General features: G+C 43.4%; 1 protein-coding gene across 2 annotated transcripts in view; it reads left to right on the top strand.

Moving 5' to 3' along the window:
• TRPM8 (transient receptor potential cation channel subfamily M member 8) overlaps positions 1 to 27,224 on the top strand; it is an 88,481-nt gene that overhangs the window by 13,285 nt on the left and 47,972 nt on the right. For both annotated transcript variants that reach the window (XM_060151220.1, XM_060151219.1), the window contains exons 3-10: positions 2,348 to 2,504; positions 4,166 to 4,343; positions 7,145 to 7,317; positions 8,156 to 8,330; positions 9,369 to 9,436; positions 11,211 to 11,408; positions 23,368 to 23,470; positions 24,826 to 24,944. In XM_060151220.1, the coding sequence (XP_060007203.1) occupies positions 2,348 to 2,504; positions 4,166 to 4,343; positions 7,145 to 7,317; positions 8,156 to 8,330; positions 9,369 to 9,436; positions 11,211 to 11,408; positions 23,368 to 23,470; positions 24,826 to 24,944 (1,171 nt within the window). The remainder of the gene's footprint in view (positions 1 to 2,347; positions 2,505 to 4,165; positions 4,344 to 7,144; positions 7,318 to 8,155; positions 8,331 to 9,368; positions 9,437 to 11,210; positions 11,409 to 23,367; positions 23,471 to 24,825; positions 24,945 to 27,224) is intronic.

Here is a 27,224-nt window from a genome sequence, read left to right as displayed (position 1 = left end):
CAGCAGTGGGGATGCTCTGTGTAATCTGAATTACTCATCGGACAAGTGAATCAAGGGAAATGACTAGTAATAGTGTTACGGTAATTTTGCAGCTACTTGCCACATCAGCTGACGTAGGCTGCCCCAGATCTCCCCAGAGCTGCTTCACATGTGCTAAGCCCAGACCACTCATGTTTCTCTACTTTAAACCCTTTGGATGTCTGTTTCTTGCGTGGTCACTAGGGAGTGATGCCAGACCATGACTCCTATTGCCAGGTACCCTCTGAGACACTACTGTCCAGCGTACGGGCCACCTCCTGGCACTCCTGAGGCTGTAAGTCCCTGGATCTGGGATTATTCTCTTCAGTTCTCACTGCCTCAACCAGGCTGGGTTCTAGGTAGAAAAAGGAAGAACATTACTTTTGCTGTAACGGGCTCTGTGTAATGGAACTCTCTATTATTACTATGATGGGAATATTCTTTTTTTAAATTAAAAAAAACTTAAAAAAACCTTTATTTATTTAATTTATTTTTGGCTGCATTGGAGCTTCGCTGCTGCGCGCGGGCTTTCTTTAGTTGCGGCGAGCGGGGGCTACTCTTTGTTGCGGTGCGCGGGCTTCTCATTGTGGTGGCTTTTCTTGTTGCAGAGCATTGGCTCTAGGCACGCAGGCTTCAGTAGTTGCAGCATGCAGGTTCAGTAGCTGTGGCTCACGGGCTCTAGAGTGCAGGCTCAGTAATTGTGGTGCATGGGCTTAGCTGCTCCGTGGCATGTGGGATCTTCCTGGACCAGGGCTCGAACCCCTGTCCCCTGCATTGGCAGGCGGATTCTTAACCACTGCACCACCAGGGAAGCCCCAGAAATATTTTTTTATCTTCATCGACCCGTATGGTAGCCACTAGCCACTTGTGACTAGTGAGCGTTTGAAATGTGGCTAGTGCAACCATGGCATTGAATTTTCAAATTAAGTTAAATTAAATTACATTTAAAGTCAGTTGCCACACATGGCTAGTGGCTACTATACTGACAGTGAGGCTGCAAAGGATTCAGACTTGTCCTGAGGGGTAGAACTACCGTGCTGCCGCTCTCCCGTCCTCTCCGTCTCCCCTCTCTGTCACTCCTTTGCCTTCTCTATGTATCTGTGCTCCTGATGCCTTCCTGGCATTCTTCCTGCCTCTTCCCCATTTGTAAGCCAGTTCATGTAAATTGGTGCTTGGAGGGCTACCAGCCCCATCATCAAGATGGAGACAGGGGTCACCCGAGACACACCCCTACCCTTGGAAGGGAAAAGGGCTCGAGAGTTGGTCTTCAGTTGTAGCAAAGACAGGTGGGGCAGGGAATTCCCTCCCCAATCCTGCAATGAACTTGGATGGGTGTGGACAGACCCCAAAGGATAGTGGGACAGTAACAGCTAAAGACAGAGGGGAGGAAGCCAACTTGGACCCTAGTGAGAGGACCCTGAGACCAGTGGGAGCAGCCCCCAGGCTCAGTTAGAGAAAAGGCTAAGGCAACTGTTATCAATTCTGGTTGACTTTTCTTTTCTTGGCCAAACTGAGTGATGCCCCAGGCAACTGTTCCGAAAGAGGCAAGATTTCTGGTGGAGGAGTGACTTGGGATCCAGGTTCTAGCTCAATTTTTATAGCTCTAGAAAATATTGAATGTTTTGACCTATATTTTTGAATACAGATAATTTCCATACTTATAGTAATTAAGACTTTCAGTTGCAAGGAACCCGAGCTAGCTTAACCTAAATGGGGAGATTTACTCTAAGGAAATAGAAATGCCATGCAGAACCTGAGAGAGAGAAGTGGCTGGGAGTCTAGAATTGTTAGGACCATGGCTGGAGCAGGTGGAGGCTCAAGAGGTCTTCTCTGTTTGTCTTTTATCCCCTCCTCTCCCTGCATTCATGCTTTCTTCTTTCTCAGCGGAGATACAATTGTACTGTGTTGCATCTTCCATGTCACAGGGGTAAAACACCAAGATAGTGTTTTTTTTTTTTTTTGCGGTACGCGTGCCTCTCGCTGTTGTGGCCTCTCCCGTTGCGGAGCACAGGCTCTGGACCTGCAGGCTCAGTGGCCATGGCTCATGGGCCCAGCCGCTCCGCGGCATGTGGGACCTTCCCGGACCAGGGCACAAACCCATGTCCCCTGCATCGGCAGGCAGACTCTCAACCACTGCGCCACCAGGGAAGCCCCCGCAAGATAGTTTTTAAACAACCGAGATGATGAAAATAGTCTGAAAATTAGATGCGATGGTGAAATCTCTTTTTGTGTTTATTTAAGCTAATCGTGTCTATTCTAAGAAACGTGATGAAATATTTAAGCAGGTTTAATGAAAGCTATTCCTTCCCATCAATATCCTTCCACTTAGGGAAAATGTGTGCAAGTGTGGCTATACCCAGAGCCAGCACATAGAAGGTACCCAGACCAACCAAAATGAGAAATGGAATTACAAGAAACACACCAAGGAATTCCCCACTGACGCTTTTGGGGATATTCAGTTTGAGACTCTGGGGAAGAAAGGGAAGGTAAGCAATGCTTTCCTACTTGCACTAGCTAATCCACATGCTAACATGGTGTGGGCTACCTTGGGTTACCTTGAATTGTCTAATAGTACGCATGGAGGTGGGAGAGGTGGGTAGTCAATCCAAAAATGATTGCAGAAGAAGATAAATCTTGTGAAAAATCAAAAGCCGTGATTAGATTATGTGCCATGGCAACACTCCACGGGTGAGGACTGGCTTGTCACCCAGGGTCCTTTCTCTAGGCACAGGGCAGTTTCATCCACGTTGGCCCTCACTGCTACAAAAGGCCCGACAAATGTGCTTGTGAATCATCTGGTTTAGTTTGGCGTGTGACATTCTTGAGAATAAATGTGGCCTTGAATAAGGTGACATTCTCCTCTACACGATCACACTGCAGGCTCTTACACAGGATTCTACAAAGATGTTCTTTTTTTTTTGTCGTACGCGGGCCTCTCACCGCTGCGGCCTCTCCCGTTGCGGAACACAGGCTCCGGACGCGCAGGCCCAGCGGCCATGGCTCATGGGCCCAGCCGCCCCGCGGCACGTGGGATCCTCCCGGACCGGGGCATGAACCTGCGTCCCCTGCATCGGCAGGCAGACTCTCAACCACTGCACCACCAGGGAAGCCCTCTACAAAGATGTTTAATGATTATGTCAAATGAAAAAAAAAAAAAAAGCACAACATGAGAGTTGTGAGTTAAGTTTTATTTGGGGCAAAATGAGGACTGTAGCCCAGGAGACAGCGTCTCAGAGAGCTCTGAGGAACTGCTCCGAAGGGGGCGGGGGCGGTGTTATCTGTGATTTTAGAGAAGGGGGGACGTGCAGTCAAGCACACATGTTGGCAGAGGTTTCTTGCCCGTCACGAGGAGCAGATGTGTCTCCATTAACGATTTTAGTGCTTTTCCAGATACGAGGAGATGCAAGAATTTGGGCTCATAAAATCTCCTGAAAAATCTCTAACTATCTGAAGGCCTGTTCTGCCAGTTTTTCCCAGAGCACAGAGGGCCTCACTCCTGATCTCCACCCTGCACTCCTTTCAGGGTGTGTTGAAGGTCAGCGACCGCAGTGGCTATTGATTTTATCCTTGTAGAGGCAGATGACAATGCCAATTTTCAGTAGGCAATGGTTAGCAGTCTCCTTAAATCCTCCTGTGTCCTCTGTCCCAGTGACACAGCCGTCCTCAGGCAGCTGGAAGCTGGGCCTTGACCCCTCACCTCCCCAGGCCCTGCCGCTGCAGCCCTGGAAGGTGACCCGGCTCTGTCCACTCTGTGTGTTCCCAAGGCCTCTGTCCCAGGATGGGCCACCACTATCTCACCTCCCTGCATCTCTCCCTACCTGTCTTGTCCCATAGTCAACACTGCCGCTGGAGGACTCTCTAAAATGTAAATCCCATCCGGCTTCTACTCTGCTTAGAACACCTCACAGGTGCTCTACTCCCTTTAGGATAAAGTCCCAAGTCCTCCAGCCATCTTGGGATGCGGGGGTCCCTGCAGGGGCACCCACACCCGCCTCCACTCCACTGCCTTCCTTCCACTTCCCCAAGGGGACGCTCCTCGGCTGCAATGCGCTCCCCTCTCCCCCTCCCTAAGGAGCAGGTAAACTGGGCTAAGCCCCACCATCAGGAGAACACCTGCGGATCCTGATGCTTCCCCTCTTCCCCACAGTATATCCGACTGTCCTGCGATACGGACGCGGAAACCCTCTACGAGCTGCTGACCCAGTACTGGCACCTGAAAACGCCCAACCTGGTCATCTCGGTGACCGGCGGCGCCAAAAACTTCGCCCTGAAGCCGCGCATGCGCAAGATCTTCAGCCGCCTGATCCACATCGCGCAGTCGAAAGGTGCGTCGGCCCCCGTTGCGTCCACGCGGCTGTCCCCACTGCAAACACGGGACCTTCCCTGCGGCGGCGGGGACCTTGCGCCCGCGGGTTTGTCCATCCAGGCTGCGCAGCGTCTTCAGAGACGGAACGAAATTCTCCTTTGCAATCATGCTCAGACTCCAGATGCTCTAGAACTGTATGATTAATCATTATCTTAATTAAAAACAAGATCCTTCAATGAAGGGACAGACCGGGAGCTCTGGCCGATGGTGAGGGGGTAGGTGGAGGGTGGGGACACAGTAGCTCTTTAAACTCAGAGTTAAGGAACTTCCTTGTGGGTAATTTTGTGTTTCCTTTAATCTAAAATTTTCATTTTGTTATTTTTACGTGTGAACTTTTTTTTTTTTTTTTTTTTTTGTCTTTGCGGTACGCGGGCCTCTCACTGTTGTGGCCTCTCCCGTTGCGGAGCACAGGCTCCGGACGCGCAGGCTCAGCAGCCATGGCTCACGGGCCCAGCCGCTCCGCGGTGTGTGGGATCTTCCCGGACCGGGGCACGAACCCGCGTCCCCTGCATGGGCAGGCGGACTCTCAACCACTGCGCCACCAGGGAAGCCCTTACATGTGAACTTTTACCCACAGTATTCTGGCGAATCAAAAAGGAAAGTTTCATTCGTCTGCTCTTTAATTTTGGGATCAGTGGTGTGTTTTGGAAATCGTGTTAGTGCCTGGCAGGTTGTAAGCACCATGTAACTGTCTGATGGAGATCAAAACAAATAACCGTGGCTTTGTTATTTGAAATATTCAGCTTATATTTTTCTTTTTAACTTTTTATTATGAAAAATGTCAGACCTACAGAAGAGTTGGAAGAATAATACCCCCTTCACTTAGGCTCACCAATTGTTAACATTTTCCCATATTAATCTTCTCTCTCTCTGTAAATATCCACATATTATGGTTTTTAAAAAAAATGACTAAGAGTAAATTTTAGGTATCATAACCCTTAGTGCCTAAATATGTGAGCATCGCTGAAGAACAGGGGTGTTCTCTCAGATAACCCGATGCAACTATCAAACCTGAGAAAGTTAACCTTGACCTACACTGTTGTCTAACAAACAGTCCTTGGTTTCGTTTTGCTAATTATCCTAACACTGTCTTCAGAGAAAAAAATTTTGTTTTCTCCGTCTGGATTCCAATCCATTTAGCTTTTCGTATCATAGGAAACTGAAAACCTTTCTTTCATCTGGAACTACTCTTCAGCTTTTTTCAGTCTTTCAGGACATTTTTGAAGAGTATAGGCAAATTGTTTTTGCAGCCTTACTTTCATTTGAGTTTAACTAGAATGTTAAACTCTAATTTCAAGATTAGATTCTATTTATCAAAGCCTAACCTTTATTTTATTAGTTTATCTAAGGCTAACATTTTAAAAACTTCTTTATTAAGCGTATTAGTTGACAGAACTAAGGAAGCAGGTCTTGTTTTAGATACGTTTTTCCTTAATGTCAAGAAGAAACTGTGGCACCCCTCCCCCATTTATTCTTAATTTCCTGACCAGTCAGAGGGGTCACACAGTAGGTAGTTACTTTGTTATGAAACCCAGCAACTCAGCTTCCTTACTACGAGATCTGAACATACATAATTCATTCATTCAGCAAATACTTCTTAAATGCCTGCTATGTGTCAGGAATTGTTTTAGGTGCTGGGAATAGAGTAGAACAAAGCAGTCAAAAGTCCCCGGGCTGGGACATCTACATAGATGAAGTGAGGGGCCAGAGCAGGGAGGTTCCTTGTCTCCTTGTGGAGAGCTACTATGCCTCCCATTGCCTCATTTGAAAGGGGGATGTTGACAACTGAAATCTGTCTGAAGGAAGAAGGCTGGCTGCCAAGGGGTCTGGGTTCACATCCAGTGAGAGCTGGCTGAAGGAATTGGGTCTGAAACTTCTAAGAACTACATCACATTTACCTTAAAATATTGGAAGGACTTTTATGTGGGAGAGGACTAAATTAGTTCATCATCAGGAAGACTGTAGCAAAAGTAGAGAATGGAGACAAAAATGAACAAAAGGACTTTCTGACAGCTGGGGGAGGGGGCTGCTTCGGGACCCCTGAGGCTTCCATTACCAGAGCTAATCAGGGGAGGCTGGTGACCCAGCCTCAGGCTGGATTCCTGTGTGGGTAACATATTAGACTAGGGGCATTTCCAACTTTAGATTCTATTATTATGTGAGATAATATTTTGTAGGTATTAGTTACTTCAATTTTGAAAACAAAAACAAAACTGTGCAACACCTTTGACACTGCAAAAATCATCAAATAAAAACCTTAAAATACCAGTGTGCAAAACTGTGTAATTGTAAAGTTAAGTCGTAGGCACCAGGGTCATGCCAGGAAGGTCATCAGGATCCCTGAGGGGGCTCTGGGAGCAGAGCGCTCTGCTTTCCATGATGACACTGCCTAACTTGCTCAGAGCCTCAGGCCAGGCATTCATTACTCATAAAAAGATCTACCTGGGAAAAAAAAAAAAAAAAAACATCTACCCGAGAGGCTGGTTAAAGAGGCAGGTTCCCTGGTCCCACCTCCCAGAGAGTCTGATGATGTGGGTTAGAGTGCGGTCCAGAATCCGTATTGTTTTTAAACCAGAATCTCTTAGAAACTTGGAGATCTTCTCTTTCCTTTCTATATGGTCAGAGGTCAAGCCCAGTGCAAAGTGTGGCCAGTAATGCCGCGTCCTAGTGCTCACGGGTGGGGCTTCTTTAGGGGTCGAGCAAAGGATGGGAAACTTATGCAGAGCCAGCTGAGCGTTTGTTCTTCTCTCTTGTTGACAGGTGCCTGGATTCTCACTGGAGGCACGCATTATGGGCTGATGAAGTACATTGGAGAGGTAGTGAGAGATAACACCATCAGCAGGAATTCAGAGGAGAACATAGTGGCCATCGGCATTGCGGCTTGGGGCATGGTCTCCAACAGGGACACCCTCATCAGGAGTTGTGATGTCGAGGTATGGGCTGGACATGAGGGGGTCTGCGGGGTCACGAGGCAGAAAGACCATGGCACAGGGCTCTGGTCTGAACACCGGGGCTCTGGGATGGAGTCAGCTCATAAGGAAGTCGACCTTACAAGGTTGCTTTGGAACCTCAGGATGACATAATCAAAGAACTCCTGGGAAGGAGTTACCAGTGGATGTGTTTTGCTCATTAAAATTTGTTCCCAGCGAATCCTGTTAGAGTCAGTTCTTTAGTTTTTTATTCTCTGGTATCAAGTGCGAGGACAAAGTATCTATTTAATTGCCTCTTTTCATGGTCCCGTAACTATGTGCTCCTCAAGGGCTAGGACTCCATCTTATTCATTTTCTAATCTCTAGACGCTGTCATAGGTCTTGGCATATGATGGATTACAGACAAATATGTGTGTGTGTGTATCAATGTCTACCTCTACCTTATCCAGACACACACACATACAAATGTATGTGTCTGGATACACACACACGCACACACACACACACACACTTACTTTCCTGAATGCTGTCAGTTTCAATGAATTTATACTAAAGAGCACAGGGCAATGGAACAAGAAATGGATTAGAATCTGATTCTTACACTGCCACCGGTCATTTATGTGACAATAAGAAAGTGATGCAACCATTTTGAGCCTTCATTTCTTCATATTTAAAATGATGGCCTGTACTATAAGATCTCTAAGACCCTTCTGTACTTAGGAATCTGGGAAGAGCATCAGTTGAACCCAAAGGGTCAGCCTTAATGTGAATCTGTGAAAATGTCGTCATGCGTTTGGGCCAACAAATAAATCTCAAAGACAAGTTTCTCTGTGCTTTTCAGGGATATTTTTCAGCTCAGTACATTATGGATGACTTCAAGAGAGACCCTCTGTACATCCTGGACAACAATCACACCCACCTGCTGCTTGTGGACAACGGCTGCCATGGGCACCCCACAGTTGAGGCAAAGCTCCGTAACCAGCTGGAGAAGTACATCTCCGAGCGCACTATTCAAGGTCAGTGTTTAGGAGGTGGGACCTTAGACAGACATACTAACAAGAGTAGCAGCAGCACCACCGACAATAGCTCCCAATTATTGAGTAAAGAATGGTGAACTCACCCAATTAGATGTTCTATTGCCAAAGAAGAGCTGTTATATCTCTTCTTTAATATACTAGAGGTGCTCCTGCCAAGGTTACTCTGATATGTACCCTTCAACGTGCTGGAACACTGACAAAGGCTGCCTTGTCCTACCCTGGTTTGTCCCACCCAGTACAGAGAACCTGCTGTCCATTCTGCTCGACAACATTTAAGAACAAAGTAAAATTCATAATGGCAAATTTGCGCTGACAGAGCAATGTGGTTAGCTAGGATAGAAGCGATAAAAACCAACCCACTAGCTTAACAGTTAGGTGGTTTACTTCTTTGGTTATTGGCTACTTCTATATACTAGAACCACCTAAAACATTGGTTTCAAGGGGAGAATGCAGCAGTTGCGTGAAAGCCTGTATTTGCTATGGCAAGTGATAAATAACTCTCTCTCTTCCTATTGTTGAGATGTGTCCTGTTGTGGAACCAGTTTACCTCGTGATCTAGTGATAGACTCCATCACAGGGACTTGTTGGAGATAATCTCAACCTTTTTCCTTTCTCAATGGGATGTATACAAAGGAAGACATTGATATATGCAATACTCTCACTGGAAAGAACACATAGTTATGCAAACTTTTCACCCACTCAAGAAAGCATAGGATTATGCGAATGAGTGAAAGTGCAATTATTCTAAGAACCTGGCCCAATGTATATTAGCAAAAGTCAGTCATTCACAGACTTTGCATTTTAAATATCAGTAAAAACTGGCAGTGTGACCCGTGTCATGCTGTTACTGGTTTGGAGCACAGGGGTGCATCCACTGTGATCAGCTGGTAGATGGTCAGGTCTGTGAGATCTGCAGCCAGCACCCCACACCCTGGGCTCACGGGGTCCACCACTTCCTTGAGGTAGGTGAATATTTCTGATGTGCCCAAAATAAGATTTACGTTTTATATTTTACAGATTCCAACTACGGTGGCAAGATCCCCATTGTGTGTTTTGCCCAAGGAGGTGGGAAGGAGACTTTGAAAGTGAGTCTTGGTTTGGTTTTCTAGAAGATCAGTCAACGAGCTTGCTCCACAAATTTGCATTTTCAGGGCTTTGGGGTTCACCTAATCTAACACGACTCATTTCTTTTCTACAGCAAATAGGTAGCATTTCCCCAATCACACAGTGTTGCCCTAATAGGCTGAAGTTGTTTCCTCAGCTGAGAAAATTTAGGAAGAGAGTTTGTAGCAACATGAATAGTCCGTGCACTTACTGCTCTCTTTGGCCATCAACCTGCCAAAGAGAAGGCTTGACATGAACTCACAGGACTTAGGGATCATAATCAGCGCGTATGTTGGAAAACCATGGCCACCCCATGACCATATACACCTGGAGTTACAGGAAATTTCTGGCAGAGTTATTTGGAATCATAATCTAATGCTTCTCTCTGTTTATTCTTTTCTATAACAATGATTCATTCATCCATCATTCATCAACGTGCATTCATTCATCAACAGGTATTTATTAAGCACCTAAAGACTTTTCAGAGAGAAATTAAAATAAAGATTTCTTTTCAGTGTGAAACAGTCAGTATGGAAATGCTTGAAGAAGCAGTCACATTACAGAGGAAGAGGGATGGAGAAAACGTAATCGAACATGGTTCCATTTATTATCTCTCAGATTTTAGATTGAGAATGATGGTTTCCAGCAAGCTGGTCCTGGCCTAGAGTACTGCACGTCTATAGCATTTCCCGCAAGGTCTGTTCAGCCAGTTCACCACCCAGAACCCACAGGAGAGAGGAGCGAGGGAGGAGAGCCCGCCTGCTGAACACTTCATCCTTCAGCTCACTCTCTCATCATCCCCACTTCCGCCCCAGCGCAGCCCCTACACCCACCTGGAGCACAGGTAGTGAGGTGAAGATGGATCTCACCCTGATTGGATGAAAGCACCACACTCTTTATGGCCAACGTCTTCTCAGGAAGACATCACTCCTGGCTAAAGGAAGGGGCTTCCCAGTTTCTTCTGTACCCACGTGTACATCACTGTTTTGTTGTCAAGTGATGAAAATTTTTCGTACCTGGTTCTCCTATGCTGGTCTCTGTGATTTTTATCAAGGAAATAAAAATGTGGTAGGTGTTTATCCAGAAAGCAAATATAGTTTTCTTTTCTTTCAATGGAAGGAGCGAGGGAAATTATTTGAGGACGGAAATACGTGAGTCAACATAACAAAAAATGTACGGCTGCTGCTGTGAAGGTATTTTCATACCTTAAAAGTACGAATATTGTTAACCTCCATCAGAAAAGCTATCAACGACAATGTTGAGTACCATCTTAAGAGCTGCCACTCAAATCTACGATGTCAGTATTTGGAATGATCGATTTTGTATAGAGGGATTTTTTTTTTTTTTTTTTTTTTTTTTTGCGTTACGCGGGCCTCTCACTGCCGCAGCCTCTCCCGTTGCGGAGCACAGGCTCCGGACGCACAGGCTGAGCGGCCGTGGCTCACGGGCCCAGCCACTCCGCGGCATCGGCAGGCGGACTCTCAACCACTGCACTTATTTATGGAAAACTTGCCAGTCACACGTGTCCTCATTATGGAGTTTGGTATTAACATAGGATGTCAGACAACTAGCTTACATTTCTGATGCTTAAAGTGGTTGCAAACATTTGGTTTGCTTCTGATTGAAAATAACGCCCCCCTCCCCGCCGCTGCCCCGCCAAATGATGAAGTGCAGAGATGTGTCGATGTGATTAGAACCTCGGTCCTAAGCTGGGTTCTGTTGATCACCCGGTCAACTCTATCTCCCTTCTCCCAGGCCATCAGTACCTCCGTCAAAAGTAAAATTCCCTGTGTGGTGGTGGAAGGCTCAGGGCAGATTGCCGATGTGATCGCCAGCCTGGTGGAGGTGGAGGATGCCCTGACGTCATCCATCATCAAGGAAAAGCTGGTGCGCTTCTTACCCCGCACAGTGTCCCGGCTGCCTGAGGAGGAGATCGAGAGTTGGATCAAATGGGTGAGTTGCAGGGAGTAAGTTCCTGGGAAGGGAGAGCGCCTTCAGTGCCCAACTCCACTCGCAGCTGGGGGTCTTTATACTTTCTCAGTGACTTTGAAACTGCACTCTGGCTCACACCAGGTTTTTTGCTGGAAATTGAAGCTCACTTAAGTTAAATAACTTGCCCTGTTTCCACACCTCACAAGGGGTAGCAGATGAGGCTTAAATTCCAGTCTGTCTGTTTGCAAAGCTGATAGTCCTTCTTTTACACCCTGTCAACAAGCGTTGAGCCTTCTGTGTTTTGTAGGTTATCAGCGGCAGGGAGGAAAAAACCCCTGTGATGCTGTTTTAGAAATGCAGATTCTAAATGGAACCTATGTCTAGTGGAGAAGCTGTTACTACAGAATAATTGCCTTTCTAAGTTAACTGACCTGTGATTAATTCAGAATCTCTCACCTTTCCTATTGGATCATATAAGAAATAGGTACTAATCGAAATATCTCATGCTTCTTTCGCTAAGCCTATAAAGCACTTTAACATAGTGCTGTGCTTTCTCACCCTTCTCTCTTGTTTCGTGACTGGTGTTGACTTGAAATGACTTTCATTCTGTTGACTGTCCAGTTTGTGATAAAGCTCACATTAATACCCGTAGGTACGTTCACATCAGCTCATTCAAAAATGGCCTTTGCTGTTTGGATATTCTTAGGAGCACGTGCTGCCACTTGGAAATTTTCCCATAAAGGAAATGACAGGCTGTAGACAACAAGACTTACTTTAATCATACAGCCCATTTCATCATTAGAGTGAAAGGTTGAATTTAGTATAAATAATTTTAAAAGTTCTTTCATTAGCTTGGTATTTCAGCAGTATTTAGTTGTGGAAGAGCCTCAAAGTGTCAAGTTTGGCAAACTGAAATCCTGGAGTAGTGAAGATTATTTTGCTCATGGTAGCCTTTGTCATTACTTTTTTCTTTTACTGAAGTATAGTTGATTTACAATATTGTGTTAGTTTCAGGTATACAGCAAAGTGATTCAGATACATATATATATATTCAGTCATATGTATGTATTTTATATATATATATATATATATATATATAAAACTTTCTTTTCCAGATTCTTTTTCATTATAGATTATTACAAGATATTGAATATAGTTCCTGTGCTATACGGTAAATCCTTGTTGTTTATTTTATATAGAGTAGTGTGTATTGGCCTTTGTTGTTATTTAAAGCAAGCCCGGATAAATCAAATTCTTGTAAGTAATGAGAAAAATCAACCCCGCCTTCTAGGCTGACAGGTACTCTGTACGAAATTAACACACAGTGAGACCCTATTGGTTTTGTTTAATTTCACATGAGTAGGCAGTTGGGCGATAATCCCGGTAAGGTACAGCAGGGTCGAAGAGACCAGGAAACAAGTCCTTTCTGGATTAAGCCTCATCACTAAGACTCAGGATTAAAAACTGCACCTGCATCTTCTGTCTGTAGCTGACAGTCAGTGTTGGTACTCAACGATGCCCTGCCCAACAAATGCGTATATGATGTTCCTACCTGAGATACTGCATTTTGCAGATTTGACTGAAAAAGGTGAAGCTGGTGGTTTTACGTGAAAGTTTTTGCTGGGATTTTCTTGTATCTTGGCCAAGTCCAGTTGAGAGACAGACACAAGAATTAGGTAAATAGAGAGATCAAAATATCAGCTTCGTTGGTGATGAAAGCCAAGTTGAAAGATGTGGCTTAGGGGTGCAGCCACCATGGGCCTCCTTATGCTGAGCCCCAGAAAGAGACAGATGAACCCACCCGGACAGAGGCAGCCCTGGATGACTGCTGGCCCCCATCTGCCTAGCCCTAGCCTAGGCATGTGGCTGACAGTGGACACCAGAGCACTAGCACCCTGCAAGGAGCAGATCCCAGCGGAGAAGCAGGAAAGGACTGGCTGGGCAAGGCCAAAGTCATCAACTGGCTATGTCACTCCCCTACCCGGAGTAGCAGAGGGGGGGATACCTAGGGACCTGATTTGGATGGAGGTCCCTCTGCATGAAAATAATATGGGTGAGGAAAATATGTATCTCCCAAAGTAGTTATCTTCAGTTCTCCATGTATTCAGACCTAAACAGTTTGAGTCATTCCAAGCACATCAGGGGAGCAATCCCCAAGCATAGATATCAACCTGAGACCTTGTGTGTTGAGCAATGTCCTCAAGGTAACTTCCTGTGATGGATGGAAGAAATTTGGTGGTCAGTTCAAGGATGCCCACAGAGAAAGGAATAGACCACTCTTAATTCACCCATCAAAGATGGCCCTGGGTCCATTCTAGTGACTTTTCTCCTACTCCTTCTGCGAGTAGGCTTGTTTAGTCCAGACCAGGTCACACCCAGAGGGCCATGCCACCTTATGGGTCCCCACATCCTTTATGAAGGATTTTGATTTCTGCTTCAAGAAAACTGATATGGGAAAGTCGTCTGAAACAGGCTAAATGTCAGACACATTTCACTTCCTGTGATTATATTATTCTTTCTGGGATTCACATCTTATTCATATGCTAATGATTTATCATAATTATAATCAAGTCAACCAGAAGACATACAACAATAATAAAAATTAGTCTGGCATTTTGATTATGCACTTGTATGGGGTTGGTAGAAATTTCCCAAAAGACCAAGCCCAAGAGTGGAATTATTAATTAATGAATGTATACATTCAGTCAAATTTTTTTTGAATTTTGTTTTATTTTTTTTTTATACAGCAGGTTCTTATTAGTTATCTATTTTATACATATTAGTGTATATATGTCAATCCCAATCTCCCAGTTCATCCCACCACCACCCCCACCCTGCCACTTTCCCCCCTTGGTGTCTATACATTTGTTCTCTACATCTGTGTCTCTATTTCTGCCCTGCAAACCGGTTCATCTGTACTATTTTTCTAGGTTCCACATATATGTGTTAATATACGATATTTGTTTTTCTCTTTCTGACTTACTTCACTCTGTATGACAGTCTCTAGATCCATCCACGTCTCTACAAATGACCCAATTTCATTCCCTTTTATGGCTTAGTAATATTCCATCGTATATATGTACCACATCTTCTTTATCCATTCGTCTGTCGATGAGCATTTAGGTGGCTTCCATGACCTGGCTATTGTAAATAGTGCTGCAATGAACATTGGGGTACATGTGTCATTTTGAATTATGGTTTTCTCTGGGTATATGCCCAGTAGTGGGATTGCTGGGTCATATGGTAATTCTAGTTTTAGTTTTTTAAGGAACCTCCATACTGTTCTCCATAGTGGCTGTATCAATTTACATTCCCACCAACAGTGCAAGAGGGTTCCCTTTCTCCACACCCTCTCCAGCATTTGTTGTTTATAGATTTTCTGATGATGCCCATTCTGACTGGTGTGAGGTGATACCTCATGGTAGGTTTGATTTGCATTTCTCTAATAATTAGTGATGTTGAGCCGCTTTTCAGGTGCTTCTTGGCCATCTGTATGTCTTCTTTGGAGAAATGTCTATTTAGTTCTTCTGCCCATTTTTGGATTGGGTTGTTTGTTTTTTTAATATTGAGCTGCATGAGCTGTTTATATATTTTGGAGATTAATCATTTGTCTGTTGATTCACTTGTAAATATTTTCTCCCATTCTGAGGGTTGTCTTTTTGTCTTGTTTGTAGTTTCCTTCGCTGTGCAAAAGCTTCTGAGTTTCATTAGGTCACATGTATTTAGTTTTGTTTTTATTTCCATTACTCTAGGGGGTGGATCAAAAAAGATTTTGTTGTGAATCATGTCAAAGAGTGTTCTTCCTATGTTTTCCTCTAAGAGTTTTGTAGTGTCCTGTCTTACATTTAGGTCTCTAATCCATTTTGAGTTTATTTTTGTGTATGGTGTTAGGGAGTGTTCTAATTTCATTCTTTTACATGTAGCTGTCCAGTTTTCCCAGCACCACTTATTGAAGGGACTGTCTTTTCTCCATTGTATATCCTTGTGTCCTTTGTCATAGATTAGTTGACCATAGGTGCATGGGTTTATCTCTGGGCTTTCTATCCTGTTCCATTGATCTGTATTTCTGTTTTTGTGCCAATATCATGTTGTCTTGATTACTGTAGCTTTGTAGTATAGTCTAAAGTCAGGGAGTCTGATTCCTCCAGCTCCGTTTTTTTCCCTCAAGACCGCTTTGGCTATTTGGGGTCTTCTGTGTCTCCATACAAATTTTAAGATTTTTTGTTCTAGCTTTGTAAAAAATGCCATTGGTAATTTGATAGGGATTGCATTGAATCTGTAGATTGCTTTGGGTAGTATAGTCATTTTCACAATATTGATTCTTCCAATCCAAGAACATGGTATATCTCTCCATCTGTTTGTGTCATCTTTGATTTCTTTCATCAGTGTCTTATAGTTTTCTGAGTACAGGTCTTTTACCTCCTTAGGTAGGTTTATTCCAGGGTATTTTATTCTTTTTGTTGCAGTGGTGAATGGGGTTATTTCCTTAATTTCTCTTTCTGATATTTTGTTGCTAGTGTATAGGAATGCAAGAGATTTCTGTGCATTAATTTTGTATCCTGCAACTTTACCAGATTCATTGATTCACTCTATTAGTTTTCTTGTGGCATCTTTAGGATTCTCTATGTGTAGTATCATGTCATCTGCAAACAGTGACAGTTTTACTTCTTTTCCAATTTGTATTCCTTTTATTTCTGTTTCTCCTCTGATTGCCATGGCTGCGACTTCCAAAACTATGTTGAATAATAGTGGTGAGAGTGGACATCCTTGTCTTTTTCCTGATCTTAGAGGAAATGCCTTCAGTTTTTCACCATTGAGAATGATGTTTGCTGGGGTTTTGTTATATATGGCCTTTATTATGTTGAGGTAGGTTCCCTCTACGCCCACTTTCTGGAGAGTGTTTATCATAAATCCGTGTTGAATCTTGTCGAAAGATTTTTCTGCATCTATTGAGATGATCATATGGTTTTTATTCTTCAGTTTGTTAATATGGTGTATCACATTGATTGATTTGCATATATTGAAGAATCCTTGCATCCCTGGGATAAATCCTACTTGATCATGGTGTATGATCCTTTTAATGTGTTGTTGGATTTGGTTTGCTAGTCTTTTGTTGAGGATTTTTGCACCTATATTCATCAGAGATATTGGTCTGTAATTTTCTTTTTTTGTAGTATCTTTGTCTGGTTTTGGTATCAGGGTGATGGTGGCCTCATAGAATGAGTTTGGGAGTGTTCCTTCCTCTGCAATTTTTTGGAAGAGTTTGAGAAGGATGGGTGTTAGCTCTTCTCTAAATGTTTGATAGAATTCACCTGTGAAGCCATCTGGTCCTGGACTTTGTTTGTTGGAAGATTTTTAATCATAGTTTCAGTTTCATTACTTGTGATTGGTCTGTTCCTGTTTTCTATTTCTTCCTGGTTCAGTCTTAGAAGGTTATACCTTTCTAAGAATGTGTCCATTTCTTCCAGGTTGTCCCTTTTATTGGCATAGAGTTGTCTGTAGTAGCCTCTTAGGATGCTTTGTATTTCTGCAGTGTCTGTTGTAACTTCTCCTTTTTCTTTTCTTCTCCATTTTTTTTAATTGATTTAAGTCCTCTCCCTCTTTTTCTTGATGAGTCTGGCTAAAGGTTTATCAATTTTGTTTATCTTCTCAAAGAACCAGATTTTAGTTTTATTGATCTTTGCTATTGTTTTCTTTGTTTCTATTTCATTTATTTCTGCTTTGATCTTTATGTTTTCTTTCCTTCTACTAACTTTGGGTTTTGTTTGTCCTTCTTTCTCTAGTTCCTTTAGGTGTAAGGTTAGATTGTTTACTTGAGATTTTTCTTGTTTCTTGAGGTAGGCTTGTATTGCTATAAAATTCCGTCTTAGAACTGCTTTTGCTGCATCCCATAGGTTTTGGATCATCATGTTTTCATTGTAATTTGTCTCTAGGTAGTTTTTGATTTCCTCTTTGATTTCTTCAGTGATCTCTTGGTTATTTAGTAACGTATTGTTTAGCCTCCATGTGTTTGTGTTTATTACGTTTTTTTTCCGTAATTGATTTCTAATCTCATAGTGTTGTGGTAGGAAAATATGCTTGTTATGATTTCAATTTTCTTAAATTTACCAAGGCTTGAGTTGTGACCCAAGATGTGATCTATTCCTGAGAATGTTCTATGCACACTTGAGAAGAAAGTGTAATCTACTGTTTTTGGATGGAATGTCCTATAAATATCAATTAAATCTATCTGGTTTATTATGTCATTTAAAGCTTGTGTTTCCTTATTTATTTTCATTTTGGATGATCTGTCCACTGGTGTAAGTGACGTGTTAAAGTCCCCCACTATTATTGTGTTACTGTGATTTCCTCTTTTATAGCTGTTAGCAGTTGCCTTATCTGTTGAGGTGCTCCTGTGTTGGGTGCATATATATTTATAATTGTTATATCTTCTTGGATTGATCCCTTCATCATTATGTAGTGTCCTTCCTTGTCTCTTTTAACATTCTTTATTTTAAAGTCTATTTTATCTTATATGAGTATTGCTATTCCAGCTTTCTTTTGATTTCCATTTGCATGGAATATCTTTTTCCATTCCCTCACTTTCAGTCTGTATGTGTCCCTAGGTCTGAAGTGGGTCTCCTGTAGACAGCATATATATGGGTCTTATTTTTGTATCCATTCAGCAAGCCTGTGTCTTTTGGTTGAAGCATTTAATCCATTCACATTTAAGGTAATTATCCATATGTATGTTCCTATTACCATTTTCTTAATTGTTTTTGTAGCTCCTTTTCTTTTCTTGTGTTTCTCACTTAGAGAGGTTCCTTTAACATTTGTTGTAGAGCTGGTTTGGTGGTGCTGAATTCTCTTAGCTTTTGCTTGTCTGTAAAGCTTTTGATTTCTCCATCGAATCTGAATGAGATCCTTGCCAGGTAGAGTAATCTTGGTTGTAGGTTCTTCACTTTCATCACTTTAGATATATCATGCCACTTCCTTCTGACCTGTAGAGTTTCTGCTGAGAAATCAGCTGTTAACCTTATTGGAGTTCCCTTGTATGTTATTTGTCATTTTTCCCTTGTTGCTTTCAATAAGTTTTCTTTGTCTTTAATTTTTGTCAATTTCATTACTATGTGTCTCGGCATGTTTCTCCTTGGATTTATTCTGCCTGGGACTCTCTGCACTTCCTGGACTTGGGTGGCTATTTCCTTTCCCATGTTAGGGAAGTTTTCGACTACAATCTCTTCAGATATTTTCTCCGGTCCTTTTTCTCTCTCTTTTCCTTCTGAGACCTCTATAATTTGAATGTCGTTGCGTTTAATGTTGTCCCAGAGGTCTCTTAGGCTGTCTTCATTTCTTTTCATTCTTTTTTCTCTATTCTATTCTGCAGCAGTGCATTCCACCATTCTGTCTTCCAGGTCACTTATCTGTTCTTCTGCCTCAGTTATTCTGCTATTGATTCCTTCTAGTGTATTTTTCATTTCAGTTATTGTATTGTTCATCTCTTTGTTTGTTCTTTAATTCTGTTAGGTGTTTGTTCTTTAACTCTTCTAGGTCTTTGTTAAACATTTCTTGCATCTTCTTGATCTTTGCCTCCATTCTTTTTCTGAGGTCCTGGATCATCTTCACTATCATTATTCTGAATTCTTTTTCTGGCAGGTTGCCTATCTCCACTTCATTTAGTTGTTTTTATGGGGTTTTATCTTGTTCCTTCATCTGGTACAAATTCCTCTGCCTTTTCATTTTGTCTGTCTTTCTGTGAATGTGGTTTTCCTTCCACAGGCTGCAGAATTGTAGTTCTTCTTGCTTCTGCTGTCTGCCCTCTGGTGGATAAGGCTATCTGAGAGGCTTGTGCAAGCTTCCTGATGGGAGGGACTGGTGCTTGGTAGAGCTGGGTGTTGCTCTGGTGGGCAGAGCTCAGTAAAACTTTAATCCGCTTATCTGCTTGTCTGGGTGGGGCTGGGTTCCCTCCCTGTTGGTTGTTTGGCCTCAGGCAACCCAGCACTGGAACCTACCTGCTCATTGGTGGGGCTAACGGTGGACTCTGGGAGGGCTCATGCCAAGCAGTACTTCCCAGACCTTCTGTTTCCAGTGTCCCTGTCCCCATGGTGAGCCACAGCCACCCCCTTCCCTCCACAGGAAACCCTCCAACACTAGCAGGTAGGTCTGGTTCAGTCTCCTAGGGGGTCACTGCTCCTTCCCCTGGGTCCCGATGCGCACACTGCTTTGTGTGCGCCCTCCAAGAGTGGAGTCTCTTTTTCCCCCAGTCCTGCCGAAGTCCTGCAGTCAAATCCCACTAGCCCTCAAAGTCTGACTCTCTAGGAATTCCTCCTCGCATTGCCAGACCCCCAGGTTGGGATGCCTGACGTGGGGCTCAGAACCTTCACTCCAGTGGGTGGACTTCTGTGGTATAAGTGTTCTCCAGTTTTTGAGTCACCCACCCAGCAGTTATGGGATTTGATTTTATTGTGATAGCGCCCTTCCTACCATCTCATTGTGGCTTCTCCTTTGTTTTTGGTTGTGGGGTATCTTTCTTGGTGAGTTCCAGTGTCTTCCTGTCGATGATTGTTCAGCAGTTAGTTGTGATTCTGGTGCTCTCACGAGAGGGAGTGAGCACACGTCCTTCTACTCTGCCATCTTGAACCAATCTCCAATCAAATATTAATTGAGCAACCTCCCAGGGTAATTGTGGGTGACCTTACTGATCATGTGGACAAAGAGCACCCTAACCTGACCTTATGGTTTCTCATCCTCTTCAAGAGACCCTGTATTCTTCCCCACTGGGACCAGGCCCTCCTCCCCTAGCAGTGCTCTCATAGTTATTCTGCTGTATCTACTCCCCACCTTCTCAATAACTTGACCCTTCAAGTCTTCCAATCTGTCTGCCAACCAAGGTATCATTCATTCATTCATTTATTTTGAACACCTGGATTTGTTTATTTGTTGTTTATTGAGCACATACTGTATGCCTGGTACTGGAACAGGCATTTCAGAAAGAACAGTATACGCAACAGGGAGTGCTTATCCTCAGAGAGAGCACAGAAATTGAAAAAAATTCATGTTGAGTGATTACAATACAATGTATTGTATAGTTTCAAAACAGAAAGCGTGTTCTGAAGAAAGGTAGCATGGATACACAGGGCTTGAGCCAAGGGAGCCTGGCCTGGTGTGGAAGGCCTTTCAAGGGAGGGCTTCTCAGGGGCAGTGGCGTGGGAGCCATGTCTGAATGATGGGTGGGGTTCAAGGGTGAGGGCTGGGGTTGTTTGGTGCAAAGTTCCTGAGATGTGAGGTAAGCGTGGCTACCGAGGAGTTGAAAGATGGCAATGAGGGTGGATACTGTGGGTGGAAACTGGAGGACTTTTGAGGGTTTTGTTCTTGTTCAGGTGTAGTGGGAAGTCACTGAAGGGTTTGAGGCAGGATGAGGCGTGATCCAAGTGTATTCAGTTAAGGTCACACTGGCTGCAGTAGAGGGTTAGTATCCGAGGAGGTGAGAGTACGTGGGTGGGGAGGGGGGATGAGGTAGGCGCCCCTGCAGCATCTCTGGGTCCCATCAGTTTGCTCTATATCCATATTCACCTTCTCCTTCTTCCTTTTCATTTTGAAGGAAAAGATGTCTCACCCCCTCTGTGCTGCTTACCCCGACTTGTGCCCCAGAATCTTGGGACCTAGACCCTTCCCTTCCTGTCATTTCTGGCTGGACCCCTTCCCTCTGCCTGAACAAAGGCTGCCAGCGTGATGAGAGGGCCTTTCCCCTCCTGCTGTCAGCCCCTCCTCCTCTCTCCATCAAACCCACTGCGACTTGTGTTTTCCTGCCGTTTTCATTTATTTCCTCGTCACCCTCAGATGTCCTTTGAACTAGGGCCTCCGACACTATTTTTCCCAGGAAACTGCAGCCTTGAGGTCACCTCCTAAAGTCCAAATCCAAGGGCTTTTCTTTTTTCTTTTTCTTTTAAATTGAACTATAGCTGAGTGACAGTATTGTGTTAGTGTCAGGTGTACAGCAAAGTGATTCAGTTCTATATATATATGTGTATATATATATATGTATACACACACACACACACACACACACACACACACACACACACAGTCTTCTTTATCCATTCATCTGTTGATGGGCACTTGGGTTGCTTTCATGTCTTGGCTACTGTAAGTAGTGCTACCATGAACATTGGGGTGTAAATATCTTTTTGAATTAAGAGCTTTCATCTTTTCTGGATATATGCAAGGGCCCTTTTTCGTCCACATCTTCACCCTTCCAGCCTGACCTGAGGCTTCCCTCTCCACCCAGCTGAAACTCTCTGTAGTTTTAGGCCCTCATTTCCAAATGTTGCCAGGAAAACCCACCACCATCTTGAACTCAGTCTAACCACAGCCAGACTCGTTTCCTCCTCCAGAAGGAGCTCTTCCTTGCCAAGCTCCCACCAAGCTCGCCAATGCCTGAATCCTTGGAATCAAGGGCTCTGCCTCTCCCCCAGCTCTTGAATCTTAAAAAGTGTCTTAAAATTAAATTTTAAAGAAAAATCACAAAGGGTAATATAGTGAGTTCCTTGTTGCTTTAGTCAGTCACCAAGTTGTCTTGGCTTTTGTTCACACTGAAATTTCCTTCCTATAATCTAAGCCCTACGTCCACACTCGGATGCTTTCTGTGGTCTTCTGTTCTCTTTCCTGCATTTATTCACTCATTCAACAACTGAGCACCTACCATGTGTTACACACACACACACACACTCATCCCTAGTCAATGAGTCTCTCAGCTTTTTTTTTTTTTTTTTTGTGGTACGCGGGCCTCTCACTGTTGTGGCCTCTCCCGTTGCGGAGCACAGGCTCTGGACGCGCAGGCCCAGCGGCCATGGCTCACGGGCCCAGCCGCTCCGCGGCACGTGGAATCTTCCCAGACCGGGGCACGACCCGTGTCCCCTGCATCGGCAGGCGGACTCTCAACCACTGCGCCACCAGGGGAGCCCACAGCTTTTTTTTAAAAATTAATTTTTATTGGAGTATAGTTGATTTACAATGTTGTGTTGGTTTCTGCTATACAGCAAAGTGAATCAGTTATATATATACATAAATCCACTCTTTTTTAGATTCTATTACCATATAGATCATTATAGAGTACTGAGTAAAATTCCCTGTGCTACACAGTAGGTTCTTATTAGTTATCTATTTTTATGTATAGTAGTGTGTATATGCCAATCGCAATTTATCTTTCCTGCCCCTCCTTCCCCCCCTTGGTAACCCTAATTTTTTTTCTACATCTATGACTCTATTTCTGTTTTGTAAATAGGTTCATTTGTACCATTATTTCTTAGATTCCACATATAAGTGATATCATATGATATTTGTCTTTCCCTGTCTGACTTCACTCAGTATGACAATCTCTAGGTCCATCCGTGTCACTGCAAATGGCATTATTTTATTCCTTTTTTATGGCGGAGTAATATTCCATCGTATATATGTACCACATCTTCTTTATCCATTCTTCCATCGATGGACATTTAGGTTGCTTCCATGTCCTGGCTATTGTAAATAGTGCTGCAATTAACATTGGGGTGCATGTATCTTTTTGAAGTATGGTTTTCTCTGGATATATGCCCAGCAGTGGGGTGCCTGGATCATATGGTAGCTCTATTTTTAATTTTTAAAGAAACTTCCATACCGTTCTCCAGAGTGGCTGTACCAATTTACATTCCCACCAACAATGTAGGAGGGTTCCTCTCTCAGCTTTTTGATAGGGTCTTGTTGATATATGTGCCCTTGTAGAGCCAGTACTTTATTCTCACTGTGGTCAAGGACTCACTATTCCAATTTAGAAATTAGATGCTGTGGGTACAGTTGCTGTAGAAGAGGGAAGGAGATTTGGAACATTCCTATAGGTGGTCTTTAAAAAAATGGAATAAAATGTTCCTCACCAAAAGAGAGTTTAGAGAGAGGCTCTAAAAGAGAGAGGCTCCTTGTGCCTGAAATCAGTTGGCTGACAACTCTGCTCTTTAAATCTTGCCAGCTCAAAGAAATTCTCGAAAGTTCTCACCTATTAACCGTTATTAAAATAGAAGAAGCTGGGGATGAGATTGTGAGCAATGCTATCTCCTATGCCTTGTACAAAGGTGAGTAAAATTAGCTCCTGTAGAAGTTTCAGCTTTGTGTTGCTTTCTGTGGCTTTTAATGGCTTCCATTTATTTTTTAAAACAGCTTTACTGAAATATAATCTTGCACTTAATTTTGATTAGCATATATTAGAAGTTGGAATAACTACTATTGACCTGCTGAGTTTAATCTCCTTGGTTGTATATATTTAACAGAACAAGAATTTTTTTTTTTTTTTTTTTTGCGGTACGCGGGCCTCTCACTGTTGTGGCCTCTCCCGTTGCGGCCTCTCCGGTTGCGGAGCACAGGCTCCGGACGTGCAGGCTCAGCGGCCACGGCTCACGGGCCCAGCCGCTCCGCGGCATGTGGGATCTTCCCAGACCGGGGCACGAACCCCTGTCCCCTGCATCGGCAGGCGGACTCTCAACCACTGAGCCACCAGGGAAGCCCCCAGAACAAGAATTTTTATTTCATCAAAATATCAGTTAAAGATGATCACAGTGCTTTCCAAAGAGCTGTCTCCAGCAGTGGTTTAGAATCTTTATCTGAGTCTCAGACACTTTGAGAAGATGATAAAAGCTATGGACCTCTGTCCTAGATTCCACATCTGTGTACACACGTGCACACACACATAGATAATTTTGCGTTCAGTTTCAGGGGTTAACACGTCTCCTATGCTTATGAATGAACCTCAGTTTTAAAATCCTCATGTGTGAACTTTGCTGTCTGAGAATCCCATCAAGGTGGAATTGCCTGAAGTAAATAGACCCCTGGCAAAGGCCACGTAGAGTTGAGCCGTCTGATGAATGTATTTAAGGCATGCAGAGCAGAGCAAGGCCCAAGAGAAGTGCACTTTAAGCCTTAGCTGTTTATTAGAATCATTCTTACTGTGCTGGTCAGGAATTCGGTTGTAAGGATATTTATTAAAATGGGACTATGTCTGTAGAGGTACATAGGTACTGAGCTGAAATTATCAGCTCTGAAAAAGACAAGTGGAGTATTGTTATGATAGAGCTCATTATGTCATAGCTTTAGATATAGTAAAAGTCAGATGTGCTCCTGGAAATGTGACATTTATGGAATCTGAATCTATGGAAAAATATCAATATACCATAGTTAACTGTTAGGATATGAAATGGAAAGATATTATCACCTAAATTGATCCACATTACATACTCTGGGACATATAGAATATGGATAAGATGGAGTGAAAATAAACTGTCAGTGAAATGACAGCTCTGAGTGTCTGATTCTAAGATAACATGCTCAGAATCTCCTTTGATAAATGGCTCTGATAATTGGCCATATGTAATGGTTCTGACTCTCTTGTTTCTGGGTGTTTGGTGAGTTGATTTTTTTCCCTGTCCTCTTACAGCCTTTAGCACCAATGAACAAGATAAGGATAACTGGAATGGGCAGCTGAAGCTTCTGCTGGAGTGGAACCAGCTGGACCTAGCCAGTGATGAGATTTTCACCAATGACCGCCGGTGGGAGGTACATAGGAAGCCCTCCTGGGTTATCCAGTGACAGGTCTGGTCCATTTCTGACAGGGTCTTTGCCCTTGAATATTGTAAAAGATTGTCCTGTCCTGGTACATCAGTGTTGCCAAGGCTCACTTTCCTCATCTGTCGTAGGGGATAATAACTTTGACTTAGTAGGTTGCTTGCAAAGAGATAATAAAAATAAATACACTAATATAAGGTAACGTCAATCCACCATTACCATCCAAAGTTTATAGCTCTCCCGCCATGATATGAGAGGCGATTCTCCATTGAGGTGTTGAGGTGCAGATTTCCTCCTAGGAGTTGATGGACAGAAATGTGGGGAAACTAAGTGCAGGATGATGGAAAGGGGTTTATCAGAAATAAATCAACTAAAAATCCAGACAGCGGTACTCATTTTGTGCCCTGCCCCACCTTCTTAGCCAAGTTCTCATAAGAGAATTGTCAGCAGTGAGACGCGTAAGAGAAAAATAGAACAAGTTGATTAAAGACATACAATGAATATCTTAGAGTTAGAAAATCAGGACTCCCCCAGGCAAACGAGTACCTCCAATATGGAAGTTGTATGTCCAGAAAATCTGTATTTTTTTCCAGTAGAGTGACTTTTCTCACTTTGAATTTGATGAGAGTTCTAAGACTGCATTTTCCAGCAGCATCCTCTTGGGTACAACTAAAGTGAGATCGCCTTAGGAGCTCTGTTTTGTAGGAACAATTATAAACCATCACACTTGGATCTGCAAGGTGGAGTCTTCTCTGTTTTAAGCTCTTCAGTCACTGGTGGGCAGTGAAAACACTTTGAGGCCTATCGTTGTATAATCAAAGTTGCAGACTTCAGTTGTCCTTACATGTGATCAATTTTAAGAATAGAATCCAAATAAAATCATGGCTTATGGGTTTTTAAATTATTCATTCCTCTAGCAAACATTATCTTTGGTTTTTGCAGTATAATGAGCCCTATCTCACATGGCAAGCCTTTAGTTAGTTGAGGGAAAACAGAACTCTTTGTAAATCTAGGTAATTGATTCAGAAATGAACCCCTGTGTGTGAAATGTTCTATTTAAGTGACATCAGATGGTACAAATAAACATAAACTCAGGCATGCATTGACTAGTACATTTAATTTTATTAACTCAGCTAAAGGTAGTTGAGTGAAGGACACAATGGTTGAGAGGATGGACTCTGGAGCCAGCCCATCTGCATGACTTAACCTCTGCAAGTTCCTTAACCTTCCTCAGTTTCCTTGTACAGTGGTGAATTGGGGTCAGTTCATACTGGTTTTAGCAAGAGCTGACTGCTAAAATTTTTAGGGTTTTTTGAGTCTGTTGTTAAATACAGTCATTAAAAATCAAATACTATACTCTTAGAACTAAATAAATTTTATTAAAAACAAAGGCAATAAATAATCAAACTCGTCCCTTTCTAACTAGTCTCCTACGTTTACGCTGATCTATACCCCGGAGGTTATGTCTATCGTATCTGCATTCTGGAAACACCACACTTGCTACTCTGTGTTGGGCCCCAGTTGTGCATTCAGTGATGTCACGTGGTAGCCGAAGACTGGCCCCGTCGGGAGCATTTACACTGTGGCAATCAATGGTCAAGTACTACAAATCGGGGCTTATTATTTTCTCCCAGAACGTTGGTTGTAAAGTGTTCACGAGCACACCGCTGCTCATCTGAAAACAGAGATGGTAATAATAGTGGTAGCTGCCTCACTGGACTGTTCCGATGTTTACATCAGGTAATATTTCTGACGTGCTTAGATCGCTGGCACATACTAAGCCGTATAGAAGTCTTTGTTTAAAAATAACTAAAGATCTTCGCATAACCTTGTGTAGTGCACAAAGCAGCTTCACTGTGCTGGTTCACTTGGCCGTCATGCCAGCCATCACAGGGATTATCTCATTTTGCTGGTTAATAAGCCAGGGCTCCATGGGTACCACAGGAGGGCCATTCTGATGGTTTTTTGAGGGCCTGCTCCGAACTCGAATCTCCAAAGGCATCGTGACCTGTGTTACCTCATTTCATCCCCACAAGCACCTATTTTACAGACGAGCAAACTGAGGTTGAGACACAGTCTTGTTCGAGGTCGCACATAAGGTAACGGTAGAACCAAGGTTTGGAAACAAACGTGTGTCTGACTGCAGAGCTGTTCTCTTCTCCACATGCCAGTGGCTCTCAGAGGGTGGTCCCTGGACCCGGGGCAGCATGAGTAACCTGGGAACTTGTTAGCAGTGCAGGGTATCAGGGCAGCCACCTCTTTTTGTCCCTG

Source organism: Lagenorhynchus albirostris, chromosome 6 (assembly GCF_949774975.1).
Source record: "Lagenorhynchus albirostris chromosome 6, mLagAlb1.1, whole genome shotgun sequence".
Lineage (NCBI taxonomy): Eukaryota > Metazoa > Chordata > Mammalia > Artiodactyla > Delphinidae > Lagenorhynchus > Lagenorhynchus albirostris.
This window is presented reverse-complemented; position numbering and strand designations above follow the sequence as displayed.